A 27,926-nucleotide genomic window follows, 5' to 3' on the forward strand; every position below is an offset into this window, starting at 1 on the left:
AAACAGAGCTAGAGAATAATAATAACACTAATAGTTTACACAATGCTTGTTGTTTATCAGGCACTGTTCAAAACCCTTCACATGAAATAAGTTGAATCATATGAAATTGCCAATATTTGGCTGTTCTTGACCTACAAAACCAGCAATTTCATGTGGTCCAATTTACACTTACTCCTTGAACAACCCTAAGATGAAGATGGAGAACCAAAGCTGCCAGAAATGCGGAGAAATGAAGGCCATCCTTTCCCTTGGAGCCCACACACCTCACCCAGACCCGTCCTCTGGCCTTGCCCTCACACCCCTCCTCCACAGGTCAAGGCGTACACATAGGCAGAGGGATGGTTCTCTGTCCCAAGATGTCTTACGTGGAAGGTAGGACATGTGTTCTTGCTCTAACTCAGTTTATCCTCTGGATGAAGCCACTTTGTGTTTCTGGATGGTACAGGTCCTTCAGAACTTCAGGTACTGTTCAAGAGCCCAAAGAATAATAGCTTTGGTGCACTTACAATTCCCAGTAGAGTCCCCATGTACCCCACCAGGACACCAAAGCAGGACACATTCAACAGTTTCATGTTTATTTTCAGAAAGTGATGAAGACAAAAGAAACATATCCAGACATCACTCTCTGTACAATAAATAGTCAACCTGTTCCAAAAAAATAAAAAAAAGAAGAAAAAGCACGCACACACGTAATCAACCTCCCCCAAGACCTTCTTCTTGAGACATGCACCCCCATTCCCAGTCCCTCCCTCAGGACCCCACTGTTTCTGAGTGGGTGAGGTCCAGGCCAGCTGACCAAAGTCACCTGAGTCCTTTCCCTGACCCCAGCTGGCTGTTTTAAAATCCAGGTATCTTTATTTTCAGATCAGGGATTAACACACACACACGCAAACAAAAATGCTGAAAGTTCCTCTACAGAGGAAGAGAGTTCAATCCCAGTTCCCCACCTTCCCCACCTGAAACCCCTCCCCTGCGCAGAAGAGAAAACGCTCCTTTGTGTCCAAGACGTTGTTCTGTTTTTGGTTCTCCACCTGGGAACCCACAGCCAGAAGCAGCACCAGGTAAATGACTGTAGTTAGGGCACAGGAAAGGGAGGGGACACTCTACTCAGGTTTCGCTGTGGCCGAGGAAGCAGCCAGTGAACCCCAGAATACCTTTCCCAACCAACTACAAAAGGAGAAGGGACAGAGGGAGCTGGGGACTGCTCAGTCCTGAGTCTGTTGTTTACATTAGCTGGTGTCCTCCAACCTAATAATACTGTTTCTGTTCTTTTCACGGTGTCATCTACTCAGTTGGGAAAATAGTTATAAAAGTGACCTTCAGTTTCCTTATCAAAAGGAGAAGGGGCCCCAGCAGGGGAGGAGCTGTCACCACTGGAAGGATAAGGGGACACACGCCTCCTCTTAGAGTCTCCTTCACCCAGTCCTGAGTCACTGGACTCTGGCCGGATGGGGGTGATCTCAGTCCACATTGAAGGGGAGCCCTGGTCCTCTGGCCCCCGCCCCTCTGAAGATCCAGGGCCAGGTTCCATGGGCAGAGTCCGCATGGGACGGAACCAGCCGGCTGGGCCCATCTTTGGAGGGTACTGGGGGGCCACAGGCCAGCCAGTTCCAGGCGCCAGGACCTCCTGGCCTCGGTAGTAGGACATGGTGGGCCCCGGGGCTGAGGGCAGGAATGCAGGCTTCATGCTGACTGCTCGAAACTCAGCCTCGTAGCTGTGGTCCCGGGGGGCTCCCAGCCAGTAAGGCTGGGGAACCACATCCTTGGCCTGGCCAGGAAGGTCGGGGTAGAAACGGCTGGGAACAGGATACTGGTTGGGTAGGAGAGAAGAGTAGTGGTCTCCCCCAAGAAATTGACAGTTGGGTCCAGGTGGGGAGGGGACACTGGTGTCAACAGATGCATATATGCTAAAAAATATAGGAGGCAAGAAGACAGGGGTCAGGAGCAGACCCAGTCACCTATGAGCACAACCCTCCCTGACCCTCCTTCCCTGGCCCACCTGCCCTCTAGCACCCACCCCACCCTCTCTCATCCTCAGGGGCAGAGAGGGAAATGTGCTGAGCACATGTCTGGAGTCCCAGTCTCAGAAGGAACAGGTGGCCTCTGGCCTCTGCAAAGGTGAGTTGAACCCAGTGGCACTTACGACTCAAAGTTCTCCCGGAATCCTTTGGCAAAAGGGTTATTATCAATTTTCAGCTGAGTGATCTAGAGAGAGGGGAAACAGAGTGACCTGAGTCCTGAATCTGAGGCTAGGAAACCTCCAAAATCCTTCCCAAGGGGGGCTGGGGGCCCCACTCTCCCAGTCCTCCGCCCCCTCCCAGGCTCAGGCTCAGGCCCACACTCGGCTGCAAGGAGCAGCCCCCACCTCGGCATTCTGGTAGGCGGTCACAGCAATAAACTGGGTTTCTTGGAAAGTAAAGATATGTGTGTTGGAAGCATTGCAGGCTGCCTCTGGCTCTCCATCATTCACCTCAACGATGTGCAGCCGGGGCTGGTACTTATGGAGGGACTGGAGCACAATCATCTGAGAGACAGCAAGAAGGTTTTGGGGTGGGGTTGAAGGATCTCCCCACCCTGAGGTCAGCATGTCCATTCCCTTGCCCTGCCATCACGTAACTTCTCCCAGGCCTTTCAACTCCAGTCCCCAGCCCCTTTGGGGCACCAATTCTACCCTCCTGTCCCATTTCTTTCGCCCCAGATGTCCACTGTGACCAACATATTAGCACAAACAGGGCTTTTCAGGGCATCCATTCCCTGGAACCACTGGGTTCCGAATCTATGCCCAGCATGGTACACGAATGATGGCAGCCCAGGGTTCAGTGGGGAAACCCCCAGGCTGGCTTGGCCTGTGTCTGCCTGAATGTGATGCCCTATCTGCCCTGAGATTCAGCTTCCTCCCACATCATATTCCTCACAAGGTGGGTGGGAAAAAAACAGAGTTAGAGAGGAAGAAAAGTAACTCCAGAACGGAATCAGCCTGCAGGACCCCACTCCGGCCGAGAGGCCAGGTCCCGGGAGTGGGGGCGGGGGCGGGGCTAGTGCGTGGGGAGGAGTCCCACCTGAGTCGCATTGTTGGAGGCCCCCTTGTTATTCGTAAGCTTTAGTTTTCCGAATGAAACTTCCTGGCGCATCCAGTGGGCTCCAGTATTGGGGGAATCTGGGTGGACGTACAGGCGGTTTCCTGTGGACAGTTAACCTCTTCGGCATGCAGCCCTCCAGCACCAGATCCCCGGTGTTGTGGGGCTTTGTTCTGAGCAGGATGTCGAAAAGGATGCAGGGGACCAGACAGGGCAGGGCAAGGGGAGATGTGGGTATAGGACAGAGCAAAATACAGGCCAGAGCAAAACAGGGATGACAAACAACAGAAAAGAGAAGTGGGAGAGGATGGGGTGGCATGGGATGGAGGGATGGGATGGGGACTTAAATTCTAGGTATTCGGGGCAGAGGCTTAGGGGTTCCTCCTGGATCCACCAGGGGGCGCCCAGTCTTGGAGAAAAAGAGTACCAACAGCTCCCAAGGGGGCGCGTACCTGGCATGCTGCCCTCGGCCTTTCCACACTGCACCCACTTGCCGCTCTGATACCGCCAGTGGTGCTGGTCCACCAAGACCACGTCCACGAACATCCGGTAATGGCTGGTGGGCTCCAGCCCAGCCACAGTAAATGACAAGAATGGAAACATCCGCCTGGGGAGAACAGAGAGACCCACCAATATCCATCAGCCCTCAACCCCTCCTACAGTGACCCTTTCTGCAAAGGTCATGTGGTGTCCTGGAGCCCGCCTCCATCCTCAGGAGAGCCAACTGGAAATGTCCAGGAAGTCTGCCAGCCAGTTGTTAAACAGCCATAATTAAAAATTAAATTATATAAAATTACAATGAAACACGTTATATTATAAACCAAGGCAATAAATACTCAACCATCATCATTTCCCAATTCTTTCACTACATTTTCTTGTTATCTCGGGTCTTGAGGTTATTTACATCTATTGTACCTGTGTGTGGAAATACTAGATAGCGTGCACTACTGCAGGACTCTTTTTTTTTTTTTTTTTTACTGCAGGACTCTTAACTCCGCGTTCAGTGGTATCATGTGGGTAGCTTGAAATCAGCCATCATAGGAGTATTTATACCATGGAAATCAGCAAACATTACAATCAGGGCTTTTAAAAATTCTTTTCTTTCAGAGGGTCAATTGCTAGACGTTAGCTGAACACCACTGTCTCTAACTTTAGTGTGCTTCCTAGCACACTAGAGAGCAAAGCCACAAGCCAGGCCCCCATAGGTAGTTCCTAGTAGGTCTGCATGCCTCAGTCCCCCAAGCCCTGGTCTGACTTCAGTCTGTCACTCATCCTTTCCACTGTGGCTCTCACTCCTAGTACCATGGCTCCCATCCATAGGGTCTCCCTGTCCCATCCGCCTGGGCCTGATGTCTGTAGTATAGGCGGCCCCGTAGGCCTGGGACTTCAGAGTAGCTAAAGTCCTAGGTGGAGTTTCCCATCCACCTGAAACAGGACTCTATCAAGTACAGTCCTCGTGCTCAAAGTCCTGGTTCCCCGGGAAAGTGGAGGAAGTTGGGGTTGGGATGCTGCAGTATTGTGCCAGAGTAATAAATTCAGAGAGAGAAGCACTCCTATACCACAACCATCTCCACCACCTCCACCATCACCACCGCCATCACCACCATCCCTATAACCATCACCTCCACCATCACCACTATCCCTATAACCACCACTGCCACCCATCGCCACCGTCACTACAACCAGCATCTCCACCAGCATCACCATCATGATAACTATCACCAGTCCAATCAACAGCATCACTACAACCACCGCCTCTACCAACACCAATTCCATCACCATCTCCAATGGTGGAAGAGCAGGAATAACCCAAGCAGGAAGAGCAGAGTTTTCAGAATGGCAGAGTCAACCCTCGTCAGAATTACTTTTCATTCCCATACACTTCTCCCCATCTCCTATGAGAAGTCCCATGGGATGGGAAGAAAGGCACTAACTAGTCCACGAATCATGAAACCTGAGGGAGGGAGAGTTCCAGGGACCTAAGAACACTATTGAGTGGATCCTAATCCCCAAAGGGTCCCAGAGAAACACCCTTAATAACCTTGGGGAGGGCTCCCAGGAGGGTGCTATCACATTCCCCTCTTCCCCAGATTCTGCTGGGCTGAGAAGAAGAGACTTACTGGCTCTATGACCTTGGATAAGTTAATTGCCAAACCAAACCTCCATTTCTTCACCCATAAATGGAGATGGTAACTCCTGTCTATCTTTCCTCTGACTGCTGTTAAGATGTTCCAAAGACGTGAAGCTCAGCTTACCCTTTCTCTTGTCCCACGCTCATCCCACTTTCTCCCAGGCCCAGAGCTGTCAAAGCCCTCTGGCTAGGCTGGAGAACCCTGAGCAAGTGCCCAGCGTTCCAGTTCCAGGCCCTGGGTCACAGGGGCTTGCTAGGCCAGTTGACTTGCGAAATCCGTTAAGAATGAGGCCTTGAGCAATCGAGGGTGGGAGAATATTTTCAACCTATTCCTACCACCAACTCATTATACGACAGTGGTCAGGTTACTCACACATTTCCTATATTGTCACCACTTCCTATCCAAACCAGAAGGAATAAAGAAAGAGAAGGGAACATACTCACTGAGTGCTTATGTAGCAGCCAATTCATTAAACCAGTCCTTTGAGATAGTAAATGTTATTTTCAATTTTACACTTGAAGAAAATGAGACTTAGAGAGGTTTGGTGACAGCTCCTTGGTAGCAGAGCAGAGCCAGATTCTAGTGACCGCAAGGGACAGGCCATGGTCTCCGTCCCTCCATCTTGCTTATCACTAGTAGAAGGAAATGGAGGACATACAGGAAGAGGATGGACAAAAGAGAGAGGAGAAGGAAGGTCTCAATTTCACCCTAAAAGTCTAGAATCACCACCAGCTGGAATCCCAAAATAGCCCCTGATTTACATGACACTTTGCTGGGAAGGAACAGGGAGTGAAGATGGGTCTGGTGCCAAACTGAGCCCCTCCCTCACCCCCCCAAAAAAGACCACTGACCATTCTGCTCTCATAGGACAGGGTCCAAGACTCCAAATTCCTCTGCTGCCCCTAAGGACCACCCAGTCTTGAAATAATTTGCAGGGTCATCATATCCCTCCCTCATGCTGAACACCTCTGACATGCTCCAATTCACCGCCATTAAGTACAAATTGAAAAAAGACAGTTTTTGTCAGTCATGTTGGCAAAATGTTTCAAAATTTGTCATACCTAATGCTGATGAGCCTGTGGGTCCTCTGGAGCCTACGGGAAAATGGATCCTTTCATACACTAACGGTGGGTGAGTAAATTGGTACCACCTTTCAGGAGGGTTCTCCTGCCATGCCTTGTACCTACCAAAATGCAAAACGCACTGGGCCATCAAGGGGGTCTCCTACTTCCACCAACCTTAGACCCAATTAATAGAAATCAGGGGGCCACTAGCAAACAGCCAAACTGAAAGCAAAGCTGTTTTTACCTGCCCCAAGAGAAATGAAGCCAGTCAGCCCAAATGAAAGCAGCCTTAAAGCTAAACATATTTTTGAATAATTTACAAAGTTCTTAGAGTTGGGAATATAGAGAAGGGAGAACCACAATGGTTGTGAGGCCAGTGATGGAGGATCATGCAGGATTGAAATTGTTTTATCAAGCCCTAACTTCAAATATACATACACAAATTCAAATTGAACTACTTAACAACAGACCTACCAAAAGTTATCTTAATTATAATAATCAACTAATCACACCCAGAAAAGTGGGGATTGCCAGCAATTTAATTAATGTACACCCACACACCCACAAATACCAGCCTCTCTCTTCCTCTACTGAGAATGTCTACCGTCGACTATTATACGCTTGCCAACACATTCATAGCACACATTCGTAGTGCTGTACAGAAACATAACAAAGGTCCAGGGTAGGCACTGGCAGGCACCCCAAATCTCCACAAACACACAAACAGAGACTTGAACACCAAAGTCCCCAGTTAGCCAGTCCATCATTTTGTCCTCAATTTCCCCTTCTAGCCCCATCTGAGCTGCCTGGATCAGTCTCTGGACCCACCTGCTCCTCACCCCTTCCTACCCATGGAGGGAGAGCGTGACTGTGCTACTTGTCCATTCTGAGGGATGGGTCTAGAGTGAGTGGGAGAGGAAGGATCTGGGAGCAAGTGAGTCAGCCCAAGGGGAAAGGCTGTGGGGCTGTGGGTGGGCCTTGGCTGGAAGGATTTTTCAAAAAGGAAGACGGCCGTGGGTGATGTGGTGGTGACTGACAGGTCACTGGAACCCACAGAGGGTCAGACCAGCCCGCCAAAGCATGAGGACAGAAAGGGAGCTGTTCTCTGAGCCCAAGTCTTGTTTCTCAGAAGCCAGTAATGGAAGAAAATGGCTGCCAACTTCCCAGATCACTGGAGCCCAAACTCAGATACAGGGTGATTCAGGGTTGATGGGACTAAATTGGGGGTGGTGTGTTCTCTGTCCCTTCCATCCAACCATGGGGCTCCCGAGACCAGATCCAACGGGAGGCATTAAAGAAAATGGTGAGGGGCCACTGCCCCCTTCCAACAGGGAGCCTGCAGTATCTGAAGCAGTCCCTCAAGATGGATCAAAAGCGTGAGGATTATAAACACACACACACTTATGAAACAGGGAAATTTGACGACATTTAGGTAGGAATTTCTTTTCAGGTTTGCTAATGGTATTGTGTTTATATTTAAAAAGCCTTTTTAGAGGTGCATAGAGAAATATTTAAGGATAAAATAATATCATGTCTAGGATTTACTTAGCAATTCTTTATACTATCACTAATACAGTTGCAGACCAGAGAGATGGAAGTGAAGTGAGTGAGGATAAAGAAGAAACAAGATTGGACAGGTGTTGACAACTGTTGAAGCTGGGTATGGGTAGGTGGAAGCCCGGTATGCTTTTCTTTTCACTTTTGAACAACACGGGAGTTAGGGACACCAACCCCCTGTGCAGTGAAAAATCCATGTACGAGTATGACTTTTGACTTCCCCAAAAACATAACTACTAATAATCTATTGACCAGAATCCTTACCGATAACACAAATATTTTATATGTTATACACACATATTTTGTATGTTACATGTATTATGTAATGTATTTTTACAATAAAGACAGAAAAGAAAATATTAAGAAAATCATAAGGAAAATACATTTACAGTATTTATTGAAAAAAATAGGCATATAAGTGGACCCGCACAGTTCAAACCGGCGTTATTCAACGGCCAACCGTACTGGAATTTTTCATAATAAAAGAAAATAAGTGTATGGATCCAAAAAGGAGACAATAAAATTTGTCAAGAGAAAATTATTCAGCAGGAACATAAAGGAAAGAAGGAAGCCGTACGGATAGATAGGATAGGTGGGGACCTACACCCAGAGATGCATCCCCTGAGCCACCTTCCTAAACAGCCTATGGGCAGACCTGCAGCTGGCCCAGCTCCCATCAGGTCCCTAAAGTTCTGGCTCCTGCTCCATCCACCCCATCCCTCAGGCCTGGAGGGGCAGGGGCCTGGCAGCAGGCTGTGGGAAGACTCCGGCCAGGCCCCAGGGAGGGAGGTTTCCTGACCACAAGACAGGGTGGAGGCCCAAGTTCAGGTCTCTGTGTGACCAAATGTAGAGCCACTAGCTATCCCTGTGCCTCAGTGCCTTCAGCTGTATAAAGGGGAGACCGCTTGGCCTACCTAGCGCACGATGAAATAATGGAAGTGAAAGCACTCTGAATGCATCAAGGCCTTCGGACAGTGTGGGCGGCTGTTTTTAGTATTTGGTCATGGGAGGCCGGAGAAAGAAAGTAAGGCAGATACCATCTGGGTTCTGGAGCCAGTTCTCTACCAGTGATGGATGTTCTGTGTACCTCAGAAGAGCCTCTTACTGTCTCTGGGCCCATTTCCCTCCCTGTCTGTGCAGGAAGGGGATTGGACAGGATCTTCAGGGTCCCCTCCAATTCAGATCCAACGGCACTAGAAGCCTGGGCTGTGCCTGGGTGCACCCAGAAGGGCTGGGGGTGGGGCGGGCAGAGAAGAATTATCAGAAGGCTTAGGAGAAGAAGGTCGTGCCATAAAACAAAATGCCAACTTCCCCGGGTCCATCCCAGGGAAAGAGGAACAGCTCAGCAACTTGAAGCCAATTGTGGTTGGTGGACAGGTCCCTGAATCCTAGGTCACTCCACAGAAATCATCAGGAGGGAAGAATGTTCCAGCAATGCCCAGATTGAATGCCAATCCCCAGGCCCAGCATGGCCTCTCCCCTTTTTCTCCCCAGCTCCATACTTGGTATACACCCTTCAACACTTCCCGGGTCCACTGATGACACAGCCCTTCCACACACAGGTCCTTGCTGGTCTCCTGCCCACACCGGCCCCTACTCTCACACTCCAGACACAGGCAGGGCCTGCTCAGAGTGTTGCTTACTAAACAAATACCACACAAGTCACAAGTTTCTCTTTCTTTCCCTATGCAGGAGGCTCTGTCCGGAAGTAGCACTCTTGGCCCCAAACCCTACCCTGCATGTACTGAGCCCAGGGGACCCTGAGCAATGGCACCATGGGTTCTCCAGGCTGGACCAGTGAATATCTGGACAGGTGTGGACAGGCTTTCAGGGGACAGACCTCAAAGTGTGAAGACTGCGGGACTGGATGCTAGCTGAGACCCAGTTAGCTTCACCTGCTCAGATCCATAGGCATTTGTACTCTGCAGCAGGGGCCTGTGCCTGGAAGGGATATGTGGCCCCCATACTTTACCACCCCAACACACACACACACACACACACACACACACACACACACACACACACAGACGACATATGATCTCAAAGTACTACCGGAAAGGAAACTTGGCGACCGTGTCTCCATGTCACCAAATCCCAGTCTTACCACCCCTCCCAAAGCAGACCTGTGAACAACACCAGCAAAGGGGCTGGGAGAGGTGGGCCCCATGGGGCTCCAAAGATGAGGGCTGGGTTAGTGTCCCCCACACTGCAACACTCTGCCCTCCTTTCTATTTCCCCACACACAGGGGCTAAGAGGCGTCTGGCCCTGTCAGACCAGCACCACTCACTCCCCCTCTGCCCACTGTGAACCCCACTCAGGCAGAGAGCAGGGCACACACCAACTCTGGATGAACCCACAGACACCGGTCCCCCTAAAGCAGGATAACGCCTCATTGCACCCACTCTCATGCGTCTTCCTTTGGAGTTCTCCCTGTTGGTGTGATCTCCCGGGAGTAAACAACCCCCAGAACTTGCCTGTCCTCACTACCAGCCCCTCTCCCTCCCCCCAAAGCCTAAACCAAAACAGTGAGGGACACGGAGACACTAGCAATGTCTAGACTGGAGAGAGAGAGAGAGAGGGAGAGAGAGCACCCGTCCGAGTTCCGGGCGGGCGGGACGGAGGCGAGCCGGCGGGGCTGCGGCGTCTCACTCACCGGCCCTGCTTGGTGATGATCATCTCGGTCTGGTGCTGACTGAACTTGGACCACAGCAGGTGGTTGTTGAGCGCCACTCTCAGCTTCCCGGACACCTCCAGCCCGGCCGGCAGTGCACAGTCCTCACGCGGGTAGAGCCCGGCGCGCGGGTCCGGGGCTGCATAGCCGTCCCCAGGCTGGTAGCCCTCGGCGCCCGGTGTCGGCGGGAAGGGCTCACCCGGCCCGTGAAAGCCGGCGGCCTGGGGTCGGGACGGGTAGGCGTAGGCTCCGAGGAATCGACCAGGCGGGGCGGGCACTAGGGCGCCCCCGGCATAGGGCGCCCCCAGACTGGCGCCCCCACGAAGCTCAGCTGCGTCCTGCGCTCCTGGCTCCGGGTAGAAGTAGCGGTTCTGCGGGTCGGCGACCGGCGCCCGGCCCTCGTCGCTCGCCGGCATCGGCTCGGTTCCCGTCAGCATGTCTCCGCAGCCCGGCTCCACGATGCCCATCCGGGGCGGGCGGGCACCTTCCCTCAGCCGTCGAGGACCAGCCCCCTCCGCGCTGGGGCGGCACAGAGGGTCTGGGGCTGCGGGGGCGGGGGCGGGGCGGGGGCGGGGTGGGGCGGGGGCGGGGGCGGGAGCGGGGGCGGGGGCCCCGGGAGCGGGGGCCCCACCGGAGCCCGGGATCGGACGCCTAGGTCCTCCGCCCGCGTTTGGCGGGCGCGCGGCAGCTCCTGGGCTCTCTCTCCAGCAGCCCGCTGTCACTAGCGTCGCGGCGCCTTTGCTGTGGCTTTAAGAAGTTCTCCGGATCCCCCCCACACACCCGCCACCTCGGCCCGGCCCCGCCCCGCCTCACCCCGCCCCCTCATGGCTAATATTTGGCAAATTCTTTGCGGGAGGCGAGGACTGGAGGGTCCCCGGTGTAGACAGCGAGTCCCGGAGCCTTGTTGTTGGCGCTTAAAGACTGCCTTCTGGGAGAGCCAACCCCTCCACCTGAAACGCCAACCTGTTTCTCTTCTCTGGACCCTCGTGGAAATTCCACCCACCTTTGGAGGCTCAGCTCAAAGCGCTCCTCCTAAGAGAAGCCCTCAGTGATGGTCCAGATGGGACTCAAGGGGCTTTCTCACAGCACTGGCAGGCTCAGAGCCACTTCCACCATGAACATTCATCAGCTATTCATGGATGCCCACTATGTGCTCAGACTAAGTGGCTTTGCGTGAAGTGTTTGTGCTCTTTCTCCTGACCAGGGGCCAGGTGGGCTATGTGGGATGCATCTTGTTCCTCCAGACTCAGGGCGGACCTGAAACCTGATGGGCAGCAGGACAACTCCTTGAAAGGGATTGCATCCACAACAGCCTCAGGCTTGGAAAGCCCTGGGCTGGGATGGACCCACAAAAGTTCCTCCACCTGAGCATGGCACCAGGGACACTGGAAATGGCACTGTTGGCAGTGCTCAGAGTCTCAGAATTGGCTCTGCTTGTCACTCAGGCCTGAAAGTCAGCCTCAAGTGCCTCAGCCAGAGACTGGGGGAAACTAATGTACTTTTCAGAGCACCTGTGAGCCTTACATGAGAGGAGGTACCTGTGCAGCCCCTTTCAATTTACGATCCCCCGGATGGAAACGCTGCTTTGGACAGATTCAAGATGGTTGACCCGAAGGAAATCCACCACATACTCTGAAGGGCTACTTGGGTGATAGGAGTATGGGGGCTTTTTTGTCTCTATTTTCCCTTTTCTGTTGATTAATGTAGTTATAGTCCTTTTAGGATGAAAACTATCCTTTCTCTCCCAATTGAAAATAGTATCATTGGGAGTTTTCCTTTGTAAAACATTTAGAAAACTTAAGCAGTAGAGGCAAAATCAGGACTGTATAAATCACCCCAAATTTAGGATTAAAATTTCGATGAATACCCTTCCATACGTCATTCCTGGCACACAGCCTCTCTGTCTCTGTCTTTTGCACACACACACACACACACACACACACACACAATTTTATATAAAGACCACATGTGCTGCTTTATAATGTGTTTTTCTTTTTCACTCAGTAAGGTCTCATGGAATTTTTTGCGTATCAGTATATAGATAAAGATTTACATTTTAAAAGAGTGTTTTGAAAAAGACTCATCTTTTAAAGGCTAACCGCTCCTCACTCCTACCTCCCCAGCCCTACTCAATTCTCCCCTGGGGGCTGCCCCATCTCTACATCTCTGTCCCAGCCCAACATGGCTTCACCCTTAGGGGTCTACAGGGACTCTCTGCTCCCAAGTAGAGCTGAACCAAGAGGCAGGTTGTCAGGCGAAGGCGAAGCTGGGGACCCCAGGGGGCGGGCATGACCCAGGGAGGGTGGGGGGAGAGAAAATCAGCACATCCCCTGAGGATGGAGACCAGATACATGATAGCACCAGAAGGGAGGACAGGCCTCCTGCCACCCCTTTCCCCACCATTTCCCCATGCCTTAAGGAAGGCAGAAGTTTCTGCCTGCTGTTTCAAGCAGCATTGCTTGAAAGAGAGGGTGACCTTGGCTACTTTTTGGGAAACGTTTGAGATTTCAGTAAGACTTACCTGAATGACTGATTTCCCCAGATAACATGAGACTGTTGAATGCTGACACCTCTTCAGGGGTACATTTTTGCTAAGTGCTTGGCTGTGGAAGGCCAAATGGAATCTTGCTCCTCCATAGCTCTCCCCCTCCTCTTTTCCACACTAATCTTCAAGTCAAGTGAGCCATCCTTCTGCCTCTGAACAAGTCAACCCCGAGCTCCCACCCAGCTTTCTGGGGCAGGAGGGATTAGGAATCTCAGAATCAGGTCGACTTGGGGACATGTCCCAGGAGGAAGAGGTGGCTAAGGACAGTCTCTCTATAACCGGATGGGCTGTTAGAGGGTCTTACAGCCTGGCTCATCAACCCCAGATTCCTCACACCTCTCCCTCCAATTTCTTTCACCCAAAAAAAAGAAAGTGCTTGTGAAAGGCAGGGGCCAAGTGGCCCTGGTGTCACCACTGCCAGTTCTGCCCCTCTGCCAGCTTGGGTGAGAAGAACCCTGGCAGTGACACCTCCTCCTCCTTTTCCCAGGCCCCAGGGCTGGAGAGGTGGAAAGGAGGAACAGGAAATGAGGCCCCCTGGGATTCCCTCACTTCCCTATTGCTGCCCCTCTCTCATCTTATCAACCCACTGAGCATCCAGCAGGCTGGTCCTGGTGGGGTGGGAGCAATGATACACAGGGTGTGTGTCCATGATGAAAGAGTCACCGTCTCCAACAAACATCAAATTATTGACACAGGTGGATACAAAATATGGGAAACTGAATGATTTACCAAACTTACACAGCGCATTCGTGACAGAGCCAGGCTGGAAATCTGGTCTCTTGACTCTTGACCCAGTGCTCTTCCCACAAGAGTGTTTGCCTTCCCATCTTGAGGAAGAAGAATAATAATAAATGAAAAGTCATGATCACATTAGAAAAGGCTTGGAAAACAGAAAATTGCCCGTAACCCACCAGCCTTGATACCAGTTTTCTTTATTCTGTTGTCCTCTGCATGTAGTCAAGGCTTCTTTTCAAGCCATTTTCCATTGACTCAAAATGATGTCACACACACTACCACACCTGTGGCCTGCAGACTGCGCTAGGAAGCTGTTACAATGTGGATTCCTGGGACCGGCCTCTATAGATTTTGATTCCCAGGCCTGTGGTAAAATCTGTCTTGAAGAAGGACTCCAGGTGAGACTGGACCCCAGGGAGTCCACACATCCCACTCTCAGGCCCTCTTCTATGCTGCTCTTCTACCTCCAAGACCTGTCCCAGCATAAGAAAGTCACTGAGTCCTGACCTTGCTTGCTGTGTGCTCCTCAGTGCAGAGAAGTTTTAGTGTCTGAAGAAGGCTGCTACAGGCATTGAAAAACTTTCTTAGCGAAGCTCTAGAAGCAGATTCTAGGAATTGTCCTCATCCTAGAATCTAACGGCCGTCTGGGTCCTCTCCTTAAAATATGTGGAGTGCTGAGCTCCCCCATGAACCCAAAAGGCTCTTGAAAGGGCTTATACCGCATGGTGTAGGGAGGGCTGAGCGGCAAGTATATGGGGGAGTCAGGGAGTGGACAGCTTAGAGCACAGGGGTACCAGCACCCAGGATTTCTGCCCTCTACCCTGCTGGGCACAGCCTGAGAAGCTGTAAGAGGGTAGATGAGTGAAAGAGATGGGGGTAGCATGTTGGGGATGTGGCAGGAAAGGAATGAGAGCACAGTGAGAGGCCTGGGCTGCATTTCTCAAAGAGAGATTTAGAGATGGAGAGGATCAGGGACCACAAAGTCATACACCCAGAGCGTGACTCAGTGAGAAAGTCTCAGCCAGGCAAGAGAGGAAGGAAGAAGAGAGGGAGTTGAGCCAGTGAGAGGGAGGTACAGAGGCAGGGACATCTGTGGGTCCTGTGGGTATCAGAGGCTGGGGTAGAGGGAAACGGTGGCTGGCTTGGAACCCTGTTCAGGTCTCTTAACATCTCTGGTTTCCTTGTCAGTACGTGGAGCTAATAGACCTTCTGCCAGGACAAACTGGGTCTCAAGTGATGTGAGAGGTAGTGTAAAGGCTGAGGGGTTCTGCCACAAGACAGGAACAGAACCGAGGAACGGGGCTGGGCTGAATTACCTCCTCTTCCCTCTCCTCCAAGCTGCCTGCATCTTCCCATTCCTTCCTTTGGCATCCATTGGTCCCCACAAAGCATCCTTCAGATCCAGTCTACAGCCTCCACTAAGGGCCTTGGGCCAAAAGAGAACCTGTTTGTAAGACCCCCATCTCAGAAAGGACTGGCTTCCCCTCCTAACACATATAACATTCTTGAAGACTCATGTAATGAGGGCTGGGATGAGCGAGACCCTGGGGACTCTGGGATCACAGAGATAAATTAGTCTTAGCCCCTGCTGCCCAAGAGCTCCTAGCAAGGTGACCCCAAGGACTGGAGTTCTCAAGCCCCTCAGCCCGTTTGCCCCTCAGGTACGGACTCACCACACACCAGCCGGTGCATGTATAACATCACCCAAGTGTGCGCGCATATGCCCTCCACAGAGCCACGCTAGACAAATCCCTGTGAGCCGTACCCTCTTCTCCTGTCCCACATCCAGCCTCTCTGAGGTCCTTGGGCATCTGCTTGGCTCACCTCCACCCACTCTGAACTCCCTCCCTCTCTGGGTCCAGACTGCCAGTCCTTCAGAGAGCATGGCCGGAACCATCGGATTAACAGCCAGGGAGGGCAGAAGGGGAGTGACAGGCACCTGTAGAACCCCCTCCCCCCCGTGACAGCTGCAGGAGCTCTGAGTCCCCAGCACCCAGCACCAGGTGGTCAGTGTGAGCTCATCCCAAGGTCAAGGGCTCTGGGTTCTCTCCCCAAGGCTGGCTCACCCTTCCCTGCCCTACACCCACCGCTCAAGGCTAGGCAGCCTTTGGTTCCAGGCCATGCTTGGGTCCTTCTGCATTTCAGTCCTTCCCCCTCAGATCATCTCTTCTCTCTTGTCTCTAAACATATTCACTCTCGACCCAGCTCTTCACACAAGACTTACACCCCACACACACACACACCCATGCAGCACCCCACCCCCACTGTGCCCCCAGACAAGGGTTCCTGCACCCTCCTGAAGCAAGGTTAAGATGTTGGGCACTTGAGCACCTCTGTGATCATGTGGCATGCCAGGTTAGGGATGGGCAAGCTGGAGCTTCAGGGAGGCCCTGGGGAGAGGCTGGGTTCCCCCCCACCCCCCCTTCCTGGGGAATCTCAGTAGACAGGCCCTTAAGCTCAGGCAGGAAGCAGGGTCCGGTTACCAGGAGTGGGGAGTGGGGGGGGAATACCCAGGGCTTTGGGTAAAGGGAGCTGAGTGTGGGGGGGCAGGGGGTGGGGAGAGAGGGACGAAAAAGAAGAGCTGAATGGGATACAGGCCCAGGATTAACCCCTTCACAGCCAGGCTCTTCTCTGCTCCCCATCCTATGTTCTTGGACACAGCACAACGCCCTGGCACAGTCGGGCTGTGCCGGGCCAGGCCTCCCAGGTATGGCCTCCCTGCACAGCCTTTGGCCACAAGGCGGCAAAACAGCCCCTGCTCAGCCCCTCTCACTCCAAGGCCCTCTCCTGGCTTCCTGTTTGCCCTGTGACTAGGTTAGACTCTCGGTACTTCTGAGCCTGCTTTTCTGCTGTGTGTCTGATTCTGCGTCTCTCAGGGCCCCTGTGTGTCGGCCTGTCCCCAGTGCATCTTCTTTACATCACCACTGTCTTGGGGATTCTGTGAAATCTGCCTGCTTGTCTTGAGTGTAGATTCCGTACCTATCTCTCTGTGTCTGTCCGTCTGCTTTCTCTGGAGCTCTGAGTCAGCTTATGTCTCTGTATCTCCATGTCTTTATCCAGGTCTCAGTGTGCCCGCTGCATGTCTGTCTGTCTGGGACTAGGCCTCCATCTGTGAGTCTGCCCTGGGCCTGTCTGCCTCTGGCCTGAGGCCCTTTGGCTTGTTCATCTGGTTAACATTGTAGGGCGGGGATGAGATGGGGACAGACTTATGGGCTGGACCAGGGATGGGTGAAAGAAGGAAGGAAAAGGGGGACACAGGGAGTAACGGGGGAAAAAACGGAGGGGCAAATCCCATTTCTAAATGGTGCCTGAAGCAAGTGGGACAGCCCGGAAATGCCAAGGTGAAGCTCCGCCAGGCCCATGGGCAACGGAGATAGGGACGTGGCAGGGAACACACCTGGTCAGGTGCGGGAGCAGGGTTGCACAGAAACAGATGTCAAATGGGGAGGACCCAGAAGCAAATGGAAAGACAGATGGGAAGCTCTGGGTTCTGCTCCTAACTCTACTACTAACCCCTGATGACCTTGGGTTAGGCGCTTTCCCTCTCTGTGCCTTAGTATTGATTCTGCTCTATGAAATGAGACAGTTGGCAGACACTGTCCTCTAGAACTCTGTGAGAGCGGGTTGGCAGGGAAGACTTCCCTAAACCCAAGGCAGGAGGCTGGTTGCCCCTTTCTCTCCCTTGAGGAATATCCCTAAGTCCCTTCTAGTACCAATATCCTCTGTGTCTGTGATTCATCGAGGGGCAGGACAGAGGGAAGAATGGAAATTAGACAACAGAAAGGACTTCCTGTCACGCAGGAGGGTGAGGAGGCCCCAGGTTCTCCTCCCAGCAGTCTTGGGGCCCTCTCTGTTGGGGCTGAGGGTGGAGGGGTAGGATGGAGGTGGGGGCTCAGCAGCTGGGTAATTAGCCATTGCTCTCAGGCCCTGGGGGAGGGGCTGGCTGGACTGAGAAACCAACGAAAAGTGACAGGGGCAGTTTTGACACGCGTGGAGCTGACGGGCCCAGGGGGCCGGGGCTTTGGTGTGGAGGGGTGAAAATCCCATCAGATGATTAAAAAATAGGTCAGAGGGAAGAAACCGCAGCCGGCACTGGGTTTGTAGTGAGAATACCATGTAGCTTCCCTAGGGCTGCAGGGCAAAGTGGGGTGGGGGAGCTGAGGAGTGTTTGCAGGGGGCGGGTGAGCCCGGAATGGGGACAGGAAGGCTGCAGGCCCAGTAGCTGGCCCTCTGTCTCCCTCAGCCCTGTCACATGGGGACACTGAGGAATTCTACCTGCAGTCCACCTTCTGACCTCCCTGTTGCATCATCTTCCTCCTCAAAGTCAGGAAGATGCAGCTCTTCCTCTGTCCACCCCACCCCACCCACAATACATATACAAATTCTATTCCAGAAACAAGGACTATTGCCCCTTCTGGAAGGCCCTCGTATGTTCTAGCCTCAGGTCCTCTTGATGCAAAGGGTGCTGACTTATCCTACAGTTTTTGCCCAGGTGGACAAATTCATCTACCACTGCATCTTGCCAACCGCATCCTGCTTGGGGTCCACTTTGGTCCAGCTTGTTCTCAAAGATCCCTTTTCCTTCCTTCTCCCATTTTTCTCCTTCTCAACTCTTGCCATGAAACACAACACTGGCCTGGGAAAGGTATAAGGCAGAGAGCAAGGAGGAATGAGGTAGAAGACCCAGAAGCCTGGGGCAGGCTGAGGAGCCCCAGGACATCAAGTGGAGGCTAAATGACTGCCTGGATTATGCAGAACTCTGATACACCTGGTCCTGTCCCCTCTATCTGAGTAGTTTTGAGCCACCCCCTACCTCATCCGCTTAAGGTTAGGAAGTTCTGTCAGTGTCTTCCCACAGCAGTTCATCCTGCAGCTCAACCCCATTTCCTTTTCTGAGATCCCCGAACCCTGTAATTTGGGAGTGGAAAAGACATCTAGGTTCTCCATGTCATGCTTCAGTCCTCATAAATCCCAGGCACAGGCAGAAAGCAAGTGGGTAACCAGGTGTTCAGAGCAGAGGGACAAACCAGGCATCAGCAATGCCATCTCCAGCTGAGTGGGCACCTGGGTCCCAGCCACTGCAATGGAGGGCACCCAAGGCCATGTTGGTGTGGAAATAGATTGACTAGGTCTCACCTTGAGTTTAACCCCACTTACCACCCCAGATACAGATTTGCTCTGACACGCAAGTCTGAGATTTCCCCAGGAGTCTGTTGTCTCCTACTCACCCTCCTCAGTTGCCCAGGAAGTGTCACAAGGTGTCCTGCCAACCTCCTTCCACCAGGGCCATGGGCAGCTGGCGTTCTGTGCAGGGCCCTGAGACAGCCTCTAGACCCGTATCTCCAGCCACAGGGGGCACGAAGCTGCCGTGGCTGCCCATTACTGCTTTCCTCCACATGCCCGCCTCCATGTCTTTCCAATCACCGACACCAGAACCTGACGTGCTGTGTGGGTGGCTATGGTCAGGAAAGACTTTAGCAATTGAAGCGACTGGGAATAAAGATACTGGGCCATGGTCTTTGCATTACACACACACACACACACACACACACACACACATACACACACAATGACTTGGGGTCACCACCCAAGGCTCCGGGCCACAGGTCCCCACTAATCTGGACATATTGCCAAGTCCAGCTTGTATTTTGTCTCATCCTTGACTCCCAGTGAGTTTGGTAACTGGAAAAACAGGAGTTCTTTCTGATTATCCCACTCTCCCCACCTCAGGTAATTCATTCTCTTGATTTCATTAGACTTAACAATGCTTTGAGGTCAATTGGGCAGGGATCATTGTCCCTGTTTTACAAAGAAACTGAGGTACCCAGAAGTACTTTGTCAAGGTCACACAGCTGGTGACCCACTGCGGGGCCCCTACTCTTGCAGCATGCCTTCTCATGACTCCACCTGCAAAGAGGAGACTCTTGTTCTTCCCATTTTAAAGATGAGGAAACTGATACTCTGGTATTTTTATCCCCTACCCCTCTCTCCTCACAGGATGTCCTACCCAATTCTGGCTCCGAGTCCTTCCCCTTGCTCTGGAGAAATGCAAGACCCTAATGCCTTCCCAGGTCACCTAGTGAGCATTTCCCTGTACTTGTGGGAATGCAGGGGTGGAGGGCAGTGGCATTTCTCACTTCTCTGAACTCCAAGCTGCTGGCAACTGGGCCCACTGCCACACATGCAAGCTGTTAGGTGTTTCTGTCTGAGTCGGGAGGGGACATGGGCAGCTCTTAGAAATGGGAGGAGGATGCCACTGGGCACGCTCCCTGCCAGGCAGTGCTGCCTCCCTCTCTCTGCTCACTCCGAGGTTCATCACACCTTCAGCTACTAGAACCTGCATGCTCCTCCCTCTTGCTTCTCACCTTGGGACCTGTGAGCCAGTGGCCAAGATGGGGACAGCAGAGCCAGCTGGAGCTACCAGCTGCCTCTCCTCTCTCCATGCCAACCTGACTGCCTGTGATTCTGGGACCCCTGTGTGCCCCTATTGCAGCCTCAGCAGTAGCTCTAGGGACAGCATATGGGGCGTAAGAGCTCTTGTTCTGGGCTGGGAGTGAAGATGGGGCTTTCTTTGACAACTTATATGGGGTCCCATCCTCTGGCCCCAGACTCTTCTCAAGATCTAAAACCCCTAAACCTGCCATCCTTCTTTGACAAACCCAGGGAAGACTTCCAAAAAGATCATCTGAGACAGAGGCCCTGCCTTGCCTGGGCTGTAAGTTCTTCCTCGAGTCTAACCTTGATCTCTTGCAGAGGGGTGGAAGGAAGCAGAAATGAATCGCAGTTTCTTATAAACCTGGTGGATTCTTGTTCCCCGACGACAATACAGAGGAGGAGCTCTGTGGTTCTGGCTCTGAGTCAGGCCCCCTTGCTGGGCGTCCCCCGTGCCATCTCCCTTCGCCCCGCCCCAGACTGGAAAATCAGGCTCATGCCCCTGCCGGAGTCAGTGCTTCCCCTGCTTCCCCTCACAATCTCTCGCTTTCCCCTAAAGGGAGGTATTTCCTCGAAGCTGGGAAAAGTCAAGGGGGCAGAGACTTCACCAGCTACCGGGAGGGGAGGCGGAGGGTGGGCATGGGGCACGGGGTGGGGGTGGGGCTACCTTGCCTTCCTGTCCCACCCCCTCCCCGCTTTCAGCCCAGCTCCCCAGTCCCGCTCTTCTGGCACCTCCGATGTGTGCGCGAGAGCAAGAGCATGGTGTGTGTGTGTGTGTGTGTGTGTGTGCACGTGCGCGTGTGTGCACGTGTGTGAGTGTGTGTGTGTACACACGTGTATGATTGATATTGAGTGGACCCCCTAACCCCCAAAGGTGAGAGTGGGGTGGAGGAGGGGAGGTGTCTTGCCTCTGGTGTGCCTGTGAGTGACATACATTTTTTCCACACACATGTTCTTCGTGTGTTCCTTGTCCACCTGTGCTCTCCATCCATCCCAGAATCACAAGTCTGGTTGGTACCCAGCTTCCCACCTTGCATTCTGGGGGCATTAAATAGATCCCCCTCCTCCTTAAGTGAGAAGAAGCCTACCCCCGCCCCCATCTCCCGAAAGACCAGGGGATTCAGCAATCTGTGAGAAGGCAGGCACTTCCCATCTCAGAAAACATCCTCTTCCTCCTGCCAGGGGACTCTGAGCCCTTGGCTTGGGGGCAGGTCACAGGTTTTGCAGATCCTTGGCTTTCCCACCTGCTCAAAGGCTCAAAGAGAAGTGAACCCCAGTCATCAGAATCCAACGCCCAGACCCTCGATGAGGGCAGGCGGGTTTGAGGAGGGTCTCCTTCTGTGGGGAAATTGAATCCTGGGGAGGGGGTGGTGAGAAAGACCTGAGTCAGCAATCTGAAAGACTCACGTGTGCCTACCCCCAGCCTGAGGGCAAGGCGAGAAGAGTGAGGGAGCTGAAAGAGAAAGAGAGATGGAGAGGCAGAGAATGAAAGCAGGCGAGAGAGACAAACTGAGACAATGGATAGTCAAAAAGAGAGCAGAGGGCAGAAGTGGGGGTGGCCGGGCATTGGGAGTAAGAACCATGATGTGGGGGTGCATGCAGAAGGGGTCAGGGAATGGCTGTCTTTTCCCTTTCTTCACTAGCATCACAGATATTAGAAAGGTCAGCAATGAAAAAAATCCAAGTCTTTCATCTCAAGAAGAGGAAATTGAGGCTTAGTGATAGAGTCACCAAAAGGGAAAATTGAGCCAGGGTAGAACCCAGCCTCCTGGCTCGTTTTCTCAGCCCAGAGAGAATGGGAGGACCAGGCAGCTGGGACACTCAGGCACAGCTGGGCACTTCCAGTGTCCTCTATGGGTGGGTCTGGGTGGTGGCCTGGGGAAGGGGACTGGAGACGTCTCTTGCTGTGTAATTGCATGGCAAGCGCACTTCATCCTTTTACATGTTACAAACCAATAAAAATGGCAAAACTTTCTAAAGGATGCGTTTACCCTACTTGACATAGCATTGAGATGAGGGGATGGGACCTCCTCCCTGGGCGCTGGTACCACTGATGCACCTGGAGGAGGAGGTAGGAAAAGGGACCAACAGCCATTGAATATCCAGAAGAAAAAAAGACAGTCTCCTTTACCCATCCCAATTCAACCCTGATCTCAGGATCACCGGAGTGCTCTCTTCCTGACGGAAAGATGGAGAGGTAGGCCCTGTCAAACTCTAGGTGACATTGATGTGGGCTTGGGGTTTGGGGGTGGCTGGGCCTTCGCATTCACAGCTTGGTTTCTTCCATCTGCACCACCCCTGCCCGAAAGACTACCAGGGGGACTTGGCCCAAAGAGGGGAGGGGACTGCCTCCAGGTTACACAACCATCTGGGAGGGAGGTGGGAGAATGCCAATGGACTGCCAGGCGGATACCCAGGCCCTGCTCGTGTGACCCACTGTGTCCTGTCCCACCCTCAGCACCAACTTGGCTCTCCACTCCCTAGGGAATTGGAGCTGGAAGAGGCAGATTGAAAGGTGACTCTTTGGGGAACCCAAGGGTCCTCATTCTCAGCCCCTCCCCACCTGCAAACTATTCGATGAGGCAGCCCTGGAATAATGTCACCCCTACATTGAAGACTGTCCAAACCCCTGGGCCCACAGACATTCTAGAATGCAGTACCTATAGCCCTGCCATCTGGGAGCTCGCCAGCCATCAAAAACCTCCAAAAGAAGCCACTTTTCCATCTCTGCCTCTGACTCTTCTGAAAATTTGGGGGGGTTATAGGAGGGTTTCCCACCTCCTTAGTCATCCTAGGAAGCCAAGCTGAGTAGCAATGACTGATAGTCACCCGACCACAAGCCAATTTTGTGGTTTCAGTTGTTTCCAGGAGCAGCAAAGCAGAGCTAGAGACCCTGAGCACCGGACCTCAGCCCCTGCCCAGGGGCACTCAGTTCTGCCCTGACACGACTCAGCTCAAGCCCAGGAGGGCCTGGAACTGCCCCTACTTCACAGATTCACATGGAAGGGTTTGTAACCGCTAGGAATACTTCTCCCCCTGTCCCCTCCATGTCCCCCTGGCAACTTCACTGATTAGGCTGGCTGCTTCCTAGAGCCAGGTGAACTCATTTCTTTTTGTTTTCTGTTTTCTTTCTTTCCTTCTTTCTTTCTCTCCCTCTACTCTTTCTTTCCTTCCTTCCTTCCTTCCTTCCTTCCTTCCTTCCTTCCTCCCTCCCTCACTCCCTCCCTCCCTCCCTGCCTCCCTGCCTCCTTTGCTCCTCTCTCTCCCTCCCCCCGCACCCCTGGCTTTTCCTCTCATTTATGTGTGGCAGGAATAATTCAGGAGCCATAGCAAGGAGAACAGAAGCTGCTGGAGGGTCCCCAAATGTACATGGCCTACCAGGCCCCAAACCCAAACCTACAGACGCCAGGCCCAGCCTCCAGCTCCTTCAGCTGTGGCACCCATGTGGCCCCTGCAATCCCCAGGCCACGTGTGCTCACCTCCCTCGTGAGCTGGGAAAAGATCAGGATTAGCAATAAGGGTTACTTCTCACAGAGTAGATTTTAGAAGAATTTCGGAAACACAGAAAGCCAAAATGTCAGAGCCAAGAAGGAAATTAAAACAGCCTCGTCTAGTTCCTTCCTTTTTTTTTCTTCAAACTGAGGAACGGAAGCTCTGAGAAGTGATGCAATGTTCCTAGAGCATGGTTAGAATGAAGTCCTCACTCTCAGAACAGGCTCTAACCACCTCCCCTCACTGACCAGCAAGGTGTGCATTCTCTCTCCTTCGTGGTTTTTAGTATTGACCAGACTCCTTGACCCAATGACCAGGGAGACAAATACGGTAACCAGGACTGGGCCAGGTACAAGGAGACAGATACAGGGCCTCAGCATCTGAGCACAGAGAGGTTTAGCATTTTTCTGGGAACAGGTGACACCGCCTTGCCTTCTTCCTCCTGGAAGCCTGCCTGAATGAGCTGTGGGCCTGTTGCCCTCCACATCTGTGGCCATGGCAAGGAGAGAAAGGAGGGAGCAAGGGTGAGAGACTTGCCTGAGTACCAGCCACAGCTCACAGCCCCGAGTGACAGGAAAGGAGGAGAAGTGAGAGGGGCACAAAGTGGGGTCTGGACAGGAGTGGGGATTGCAAGAAGCTAGGGAAGAGGAGGCACCCCCATGGGGAAAGAAGCTACCCAAATGAGTCACAGCTGCCCAGGTGCAGCCCTCCTGGGGGCTGCCCATCTGTGTTTAAGGTTTATCATGTGATTTCTATAAAGGATAACGGAGTGGTGGGCTGGAGCTGATAATGTGTGTCTTTTCCAAACGCTCAGTGTTGTCACAGAGGCAGTTTAAGTGGGGGAGCCTCTTGTTAAGCATTTACCAGCACACCATTGGGTAATGAGGTCAGCTTCAAAGCCAGGAGCGTACGCCTGCGTGTGTACGTGGGACTTCACATGTGTTGGTCATGTGTGAATACATGGCAGAATGTGCTTATGTCCCTGTGGCACCTGGGACATACCTGTGTGGCACTGTGCTCCTGGTCATGTGAGACTCTGTATGTGTTGGGAAGAGGTGTGTATCTGTAGGTGAATGTCATTACAAGCCTGGTAAGTGAGGAAGGGTGTGTGTGTGTGTGTGTACCTGGGACTGTGGGCTTTCTGTATCTGGAGCTAAGTATGACAGAGTGAGTCTGGAGGAAAGTGGGAGGAGACCCATGTGTGCCCACTGTGGCAGACTATGGCTGTGCCTGACACCTGAGACAAATCCCTGAGCTCCAATGACTAAGGGGGTGAGGTGCTGAGACTCCCTATACCAAGTCCCACTCAGTGTCTCTTCTGTCGCCCCTCTGTCCTCAGGCTTAACCACCTGCCAGTCCAGGGGGCTGTGGGATGACAAGCAGGCAAGGGGCTCTCTGATCCCCCAGGTGTGTTCTCTGTGTGTACTGGGCACACCAGAAAGGCCAGCACCTGGGGGCACTGTCCTCTTCCCTGCCCCTCACCCATGCCTCTGGGTGAACTATCTCCTTCACACTATCTCCTGATTCTCCCTCTCACCTCCCATCCACAGTTTTCTTTTACTGTCTGGGGGCTAGAGAGTTCAACTCCTGCAACACCCACAAGGCCACAAGGCGGGGGCAGGGGGGTGAAATGATTGTCATTCAATTATCCCTACCCACCTGTGGGCTGCAAGCCTGGGCTGGGCATCCCTCTGGAGCAGGGGGCTCTGGCAGAGGACTCCCTGCATCCGCCTGCCACTCTTCTGGCCACCCCCCAGGGAATTTGGCTCCATGACCCCATTTCCCCTGCCAAGAAGTCCTGTAGGACTCTGGCTCTAGGCACAGGGGGAAGAAGCCAGTCTCTCCTTTACCATAGCTGTTTCCCCTCCTCCTGGGGGCACTGCATCGTCTATAAGGCCAGAAAAAGACAAGCATGAAGACAGGACTTGGGAGAGGGACTGAGAGAAGAGACAGACTTTCTCACCTATGGTCATCTAACTCAAGTCCCTTACGCACGGTCTGGCTTGGGGACATATGTCTTCTGAGGCCTGAGCCCTCCCTCCTCCCTCCTCCCTGGAGCCTTCAGAGGACCACTGCCTGCAATGGGTCACTCTGCTCATCTCTTTGCCTCTGGCCTGCACTGGCCCAATGCCAGCCCAAACTCCTCAGCCTTAGAGGGTGGGAGGGAGCTCCTGCTGGAAAACATCCAGGGAACTGGATGCTTTGGTTCAGCTCAGAAATGTGCCCCAGTGTCTTCCCTGGAAGTTCTTCCTAAAGTCTAACCTAATGTTTCTTCTACTGCGGCCATGCCCAGCACCTTACTGACTAGAAGGTGAGCCTTCTTCCCATCTCAGCCAACCTTGCTCCTTCAGGTGAAGCTGGACTCCAGCATAAAAAGAGCCAAGTTCCAAAAACGAAAACAAAAGTCTCCACTCATCCCCAGCCCGCTCTCTCTCTCTGTTCTATCTGCATCTATCTACACGTCCTATCTTCCCCTGCCCCCAGCCACCACAGAAACCCACAGGGCATTGGAGCTTTTGTCCCAAAATGAGTCAGGGCTCCTCAGAGGGTTTCAGCTAGGGCACAGGAATTTCCCTTCATGCCAAGCAAGGGTTCCTCTTCACACTGACCTCTGTCCAACCTCCTTGGCCCAAAGGGGCAGGATAGGCTTCCCTACCAGGAGGGTTGGGACCTCAGGTCGGCCAACCCAGCGAGCCCTGGAAATGCCTTCTGTCCTGGCATCTTTTAATACCAAATGCGCTCTGACATTTCATGCGAAAGGGTAATCCATGCAGAGTGCCTAACTGTGGAGTTGGGGGCAAGGAGAGCTCAGGCTGATGAGCTGTACCCGGTGCCTGCCTCACCCCATTCCCCACAGTACACGCCACAGTTTCATTCCAAGGAAGTAGTGGAAATAGACCTGGTCTCCCTAGGTCTGAGGCCCGGGGGCCCTCAATGGGGTGCCCAGAGGCCAGCTGCAAATCTCCTAGCTCCTTCTTTCTCCTCTTGTGTTCAAAAGCAAGATTTTCCCAATGGGGAGGGAAGTGCTGTGGCAGGGCCAGTGAAGATGGCTGGCTGGGTAGAGTGCAGGCAGCAGGTGGTCCAGCTGACCCCTGTGGAAGTGGCATGCTCCCTTCACCCTGCACACCGCACTGCATATATTCTCTCTCCAAAATAGCATCTCTGGAGGGGGAAAGTGGGGCAAGTTCTCAGCTCATCCTTTGCTCCTTCCCACAGTGTGTTCACAGCCCTCTGGCTGTCTCTCGTGACCTGGTTTCCCTGCCAGGCCCTTCTGTTCTGCCTCCAACCTCACCCCCTGCCCCTCTCAGGTCTCAGGACCCCTTTGGCAGAGGGAGCCTCCCTTTCCTGGGCCCATCATGTCCATCATCTCCTGCCTCCAAGCTGTGTCTGCAGCTTCATCGTTCCCTGCCCTCTTTGGGGCAGAAGTAAATTCAATGCACATAAATTGAGCACCAAATGTGTTTTGGGGGAGTCTGTGTGGTAGTAGCTGGGGCAGGGGTAAAAAATGTCTAAATAGAGCCGTCCTGGTCCTTTTCTCCAAGGATCTCACAAGAGAAAGGCCTGACTCCTAGGAACTACCTCCCAATGAAGCTGGACCAGAGGCCTCTAACAGAGCCAGGAGTCCCCTCTACCTTCCACCCCACAGCCCTAGGGCTAAGGTCTCACACTAGACCCTGGTCCACCTCATGCCAGTTCTAGAATCTACTCACATATTCCCCTGCTATTGTGTCTTATGCAGAACATTCCCTTGAGCAGCTCCAAGATTGGTCGGGGCAGTTAGGGCCCTGCCCTGGGAAGTGCCCCACCTGACAGTGGACACAGAGCTGGGGTCATCACAGCTATGAGAGGGACACCAGGGACCAGGTTTCCAGAAGAGGGAAGGGTGTGTGGAGAAGGCTCTGAAAAAGAAAAAGGGCAGGGCTGGGGTGTCTGGGACTGAGGAGAGTGGGAGGCCAGGATGGGGTGTCTGCCCAGTCCGAGGAGAGAGGAGAAACAGTGGGTGTATCCCTGCTCCCTGGGCCCTCCATGAGGCTGCAAAAGACCTGACCTTTTGGCCCCAGCACCGTGGGAGTGTTGGAGGCAAGGAAAGATGGCTCAAAGGCCCCTCAGGGAACCACCTTCACCCCTTGTTATTTCTGGCTCCATTTACTTGGTCAAGAAGGGTGTCAGTGGTAATGCAAATTAGGAGGTGTTGGAGGTGCTGGCGACACCCATCCTGT

General features: G+C 53.0%; 1 protein-coding gene and 1 long non-coding RNA gene across 3 annotated transcripts; both read right to left on the reverse strand.

Annotated features, from left to right (window-relative positions):
- Positions 1-556: 556 nt before the first annotated feature.
- TBX21 (T-box transcription factor 21) lies at positions 557-11,062 on the reverse strand. The gene is made up of 6 exons (XM_019740558.2): positions 10,485-11,062; positions 3,530-3,684; positions 3,060-3,181; positions 2,366-2,524; positions 2,144-2,205; positions 557-1,907 (listed from the first exon to the last, which is right to left on the reverse strand). The coding sequence occupies exons 1-6, from the start codon at positions 10,967-10,969 to the stop codon at positions 1,289-1,291; spliced, it is 1,602 nt and encodes a 533-aa protein (XP_019596117.1). The 5' UTR covers positions 10,970-11,062; the 3' UTR covers positions 557-1,288.
- A 25-nt stretch (positions 11,063-11,087) lies between these two features.
- Positions 11,088-15,958, reverse strand: LOC109451952 (uncharacterized). Of its 2 annotated transcripts, XR_002138066.2 has the most exons (5): positions 15,870-15,958; positions 15,099-15,208; positions 13,786-13,874; positions 13,024-13,105; positions 11,088-11,766 (listed from the first exon to the last, which is right to left on the reverse strand). It is a non-coding gene; the product is annotated as an uncharacterized LOC109451952 (long non-coding RNA). The 2 variants fall into 2 exon arrangements; XR_012492189.1 differs by having other exon boundaries at positions 11,088-13,105.
- Positions 15,959-27,926: the final 11,968 nt, after the last annotated feature.

Source organism: Rhinolophus sinicus, linkage group LG15, assembly GCF_036562045.2.
Source record: "Rhinolophus sinicus isolate RSC01 linkage group LG15, ASM3656204v1, whole genome shotgun sequence".
NCBI lineage: Eukaryota > Metazoa > Chordata > Mammalia > Chiroptera > Rhinolophidae > Rhinolophus > Rhinolophus sinicus.